This window comes from Copadichromis virginalis, linkage group LG19, assembly GCF_057382275.1.
Source record: "Copadichromis virginalis isolate Kocher_CV1m ecotype Utaka linkage group LG19, C_Virginalis_male_GT1.1, whole genome shotgun sequence".
NCBI classification, from domain to species: Eukaryota; Metazoa; Chordata; class Actinopteri; order Cichliformes; family Cichlidae; genus Copadichromis; species Copadichromis virginalis.
In genome coordinates, this window is record NC_140636.1 from 32,393,737 (window position 1) to 32,398,530 (window position 4,794).

Genomic DNA, 4,794 nt, shown 5'->3' on the forward strand with positions numbered 1-4,794 from the left:
TCTTCTAATGGTTGCAGAAGCTGCTACTTCTCTGCTCTTCAGCATTTTCTTGCTCCCTTAAAATGCTCAGTGATTCTTTTTTTAAAAACTACTCTCAACATTGCACCCTCCAGGTAAGGATTGTTTTGTTTTGTTTTTTCTCTCTCTCTTTTTAATAAGAGTCTTGTAAGTCTAGAGAGAGAAAAAAGCACAATACAGTAGTGAAAGCCTGTAAATTGTTTTCTTCAGTTTAAAATGCCCCGAAAGGTTATTTCAGAGTTGTGTCATTTGTTGTATGCTGCTTTTTTCTTTCTTTCAGTGAGAGCAGACATCAAAACCATATCCTAAAGTCTTTTATAAACCAATTTCTGTTTTCTCTGCATTATTATAGGTCTCAGGATGCAGCTGCTTCATTTTTATTCTGAATATTTTAAATGTATAGAGTTCATTGTAACAATCTTCAGATCATAAGCATGAAAGGGGACCCGGAAATTATAAACACAGTCGATCAATGTCAACAACATGACAAAGATGATTGTAAGGGCAGCACACATTTACATTCAGATGAAGGTCGTCCTTGACACTTCAAGGCTAAGCAGGAAGCACAAAGTTGCAGTGTGCTGCATGTGGACAGTTGTTGCCATTAGCAGAGATGACCACTGTTGTGTTTCTGTGATAAGATGAAAAGCTGTCTCCTCTTTATCTTCACTTGTCAACTCATATATTCACACAGCAGTCTGCTTTTGACATCAGCTGCTAAAATATACACTTTGTGCTCTGCAAATTGCTCTTGAAAAGCACTGTGTAAAGTGTCTAATCAGCCGCTGCACCACCATGAATTGCAAGGCGCTTTTCTGTGTGAGATAAAATCTGAGAAAGTGATCTCAAGAAAAGAAGCCATTTAGTTAGTTTCAAATGAGACGCATTAGATGGTTTTCCTTCAATAATCTTGTTTTCAAAAAATCTTTTTAGCTTGGTAAAAGAATATGTGGAAACAAAGAAACTATGTTTGATTAACTTTTCCTTTTGCAGATACCAGTCTGGATAATTGACTGTGCTATTTTCTGATATAATTTCACATTAAAGGCGTTAGACACCAGACACAGTCACAAACACTGCTAATGCTTTTCAGTTGTGTGAGGGTTTTTTTTTTAACAGAAATGTCTTTGTGATGAAACAAAAATCCTTTCTCAAACAATCTGTCAAAAACACGATTTATATTTAAAGGCGTTGCTCTTTTTATGAAACCTATTTGTTTCATAAACAGTAATTTGGGTGATGAGTAGCAGTTTTATTATTTTTAATCTAAATAAAAACTCTGTTTCTTTGCTTGATAGGTGATCTCAAAAGCTGTTTGAGAGAAAAGTAAATCAATATTTACCCAATAATGAATTTGGAGCTTCATTTGTGCCAACATTCACACTTTTTATAAGCGGACATCTCTTAAGTAGTCGAGGTGGCAAAAGGCAGTCAACAAACAAGGTCGGAAAATGCAAACACATTTATTTTAGGCGGGATTTCCAAACTTCCTGTTCTATAGTTATCTATGGAAGGTCTCTGTTGTGTCTTTATTGCAGTTGTGTAATGACCAGCACACATTATGCCTTTTCTCGCTCCCTTTCTCTCTGGCTCTCTCGCTCATCGGTTCGGCTTTGACATTTAAAAGTGCTGCAGATCTCGCGCACACGTAGTGTTTGCCAAATGCCACAGCTATAGTTGAACATTTGAAAAGCACTCAACGATTCAAGGCCAGAAATAAATGATGGAAATACGGTATTATTTATTTCAGAACCGCTTCGTGTTCCTTAACAAAATGGAAATGAATGAATGAGGAAAAGATGGTTTGAATTACCCTCTTTACTGAGCAAAATCCAACAAAGCATATTTACTACTACACGTGAAGTATGCACAGAAATAACCTAATGCACAGTCTTTCAAGGTGGAGGTGAATAAACATTTACATTAGTTCAACACATTGTTAAATGGCTTGCGTAAAGATCCTGTAAGGTTGGTGTTAAAATGCACAAGAATCTAATTATGGAGAACCATTACACAAAACACTTGCAACAACAAAAGCAAAGTCAAAGCTAAAAGTGGCTTTTTAAGCAAACAGTAGCATATTATTCAGGTTAATAAGCATCATCTACACTTGAATCACCCGATAGCCAGCGGCACAGCAGTGTGGCTGTTGTATGTGAAAGCCTTACACCCCCATGTTGTGGGTTTTGGTGTTTTAACAATGACTTATCGTTTTACTGCTTTTGTCTGTCAGCATGAACGCTGACAAGATTAAATCTGAAGTGCAGAAGAAGATTGTCTGGATCACGTCTGGCTTCTTTGGCCTCATACATTCGACTGAGCTTCATATCATTCTTGTGCCTGTTTGTCCACAAAGTCACTTATGTGTAGTTTTCTTGAGGATCGGCATTATTTGCAACAACACCCGGCAAATCTGCCGCAATGGTGGAGGTGTAAAGGCGCGGCATTCTGTGAGACACCGTCAGGACGCTTGACCCTTGTCGCCTGTCTTTCGCTTTTCCTTTTCTCCAGGGCAGGAAGTGGAGACACAGGTAAGAGAGGAATTTGTTATGCAGCGAAGCATAAATGAATGGGTTGTAGCAAGCGGAGCTCATGGCAAAGAGGTGACTGGACACCTGGATGACGTTGATATAGTTCTTCCCCAGGATGGAGAAGTCTGTGTCCAGGTCGCGGATCAGGTTCACCACCTGTGGAGTAAACATCGGTATCCAAAACATTAATTCAAGGGACAATTGCCATTTTTCTACTGCCAACAGATAGTCTAGCAAAGAAATACAAACTAGAAAAAGTAAAATTGCTAAATTGGCACAAAAAAAAACAAAAGAAAAGAAAAGAAAAGAAAATGCCAATTTCTTCACCATATAAAGAGTCTTTCCTGGCTGACTTGAAAACTCTAAACATCAAGTCACTGTACCCAATTGAACTGTCAGTTTGTGTGCAGACTGAGATGTGTTTATTGCTGAGGCAGAGTGTGTTTCCTCTGGACAAAGGCAGGCTGGCTGTTTCTCCCTGTTTTATCCCTCCCTCAAAGTTAAGATGACCTGCTAAGATCTGATTCATAAGGTGGAACTTCTCCTAATTTAGATTCCCATATATTTGCATATTCTTCAAACCAGCAATCTCATGTTTTGTTCACCTGTAAAGGAAGCCAGGAGAAGGCAAAGCAGAGAACGGACACCAGCAGCAGGCAGAAGGTCTTCTTCCTCCGTCTGCTCCAGGTGGCCCGTGCAGATCTCAGCTCCGTGCATGCTGTCAAGCTCGAAGTCATCCTGTGTTTCAGCTGATAGGAAATGGCACAGTAGGAAATGGAGACAGCAACCAGTGGGACAAAGTAGGAGAAGAAGAGAATGAAACAGGAGTAAATGAGGCGACCCTGCTCCTGGCCATCCCAGAACTCCTCACACACAGCCATCTGCAGGCCTGCCGCCTGGAGGTCCAGGTAGACCGTGTGCAGTGCCGTAGGCGTGGATAAAGCCAGAGAGGAGAGCCAGATCAGAACTACAAGAACCCAGCAGGAGCGGTAGCTGGCTCTCTTTCGGATGGGATAAGCCACAACTACGTAACGATCCACCGCAATGGCCATGAGGGAGAGGACGGCCGCGTAAACAGCTGCGGATTGCATGACGGTGACAAAGTGGCACATGTGGGATCCAAACACCCATCCGCGCTTATCAAATGCATAGGACGCGGTCAAAGGGACGCAGAAGACGCACATCACCAGGTCGACGAGTGCCAGGTTGCTGATGAGAAAATTGGTCGTGTTGTGTCTTTTCTTATTGTGCCAGATGAGGAAGAGCAGGAGGAGGTTGCCAGAGCACGCAACCAGGACCACAGCAGAGTAGAGAGGGATGAAGATGAGCTTCAGGTTAAACAGGAGGTCGAGCCCAGAGAAAGAGGGGGCTGAGAACTGGGAGGCTGAGAAGATGGAGCGAGAAGAGTTGCAGCAGGAAGAGGAGGAGGACGAGGAGTCAGGCAAGAGCGAAGATGAAGAGGAGGCTGGAGTAGAAAAGTTCACCTTGGTTCGATTCAGTGATCTTTCCCAGTCCATAGCTGCGGAAATAACAAGCATATTTTGCATGACTCAATTAATATTTCTGTGTAATTTATTAATCAACATTTTGATTGAAGCCAGTATGGCAGCGTCTGGGTGTTTGAACATTTTAAAAGGCTAATTGAAGCTCATCTTCAAAACTCTCAGCACACATTTCTCTCTTTACTTCTCCAAAAGCCTTTCCAATTATCTTTGATCCATTATCTAAAGTATTGAAAAAAGGAAGAAAGCTCACATTGACTGGACGGATGATTTCTGGTTATGAAAAGCAGAAATCATCCTCGAAATCATAGTAACTTCTCAGAGGCGGTCATCCCACACATCTGCTGGAACATCTGCACTTGTTAATCTAGGCTGACGTCAGTGATTTTTATTGTCGCTCAGAAATAAGAAATATTCATCAACTGGCATCACACAATCAGATGTTATGCAAGAGTGTGAAAATGGGCATGAATGCAGATTCGTTTCACATTCTGTCACTGCTGAATGAGAGACTTGGCTGTGAGAGAAGAAAAGAAAAAAATCACTGAATAAAATGAGAGTGAAACCACAGAAAATTGTAAGATCAGAGGAGGAGTCTATGAATAACACCTGTAGTCAAAAGTGGGCTGAATGGTGTAATTTTGGCATGAGCACTGGCTACAGTTTCAACTTTCATTGACATGAAAAAACGGCTACAAATATTGTTTCATCTAAAAAACTCATACAACCAAGAAAAGAAGATA

General features: G+C 41.1%; 1 protein-coding gene across 1 annotated transcript; it reads right to left on the minus strand.

The window, feature by feature from the left end:
- Nucleotides 1-1,864: 1,864 nt before the first annotated feature.
- On the minus strand, nt 1,865-4,096 carry prlh2r (prolactin releasing hormone 2 receptor). Its single transcript, XM_085441788.1, has 2 exons — nt 3,155-4,096; nt 1,865-2,705 (listed from the first exon to the last, which is right to left on the minus strand). Exons 1-2 carry the CDS (start codon nt 4,094-4,096, stop codon nt 2,379-2,381), a joined length of 1,269 nt encoding a protein of 422 aa, XP_085297914.1. The 3' UTR covers nt 1,865-2,378.
- Between the last annotated feature and the right edge of the window lie 698 nt (nt 4,097-4,794).

Excerpts from the sequence above, each read along its gene's own strand:
- prlh2r (XM_085441788.1), bottom strand. The coding sequence starts at position 4,096 with ATGCAAAATATGCTTGTTATTTCCGCAGCTATGGACTGGGAAAGATCA. Across the intron at positions 2,706-3,154 it reads TCTCCTGGCTTCCTTTACAG|GTGGTGAACCTGATCCGCGA; the intron begins GTGAACAAAACA and ends TTTACTCCACAG.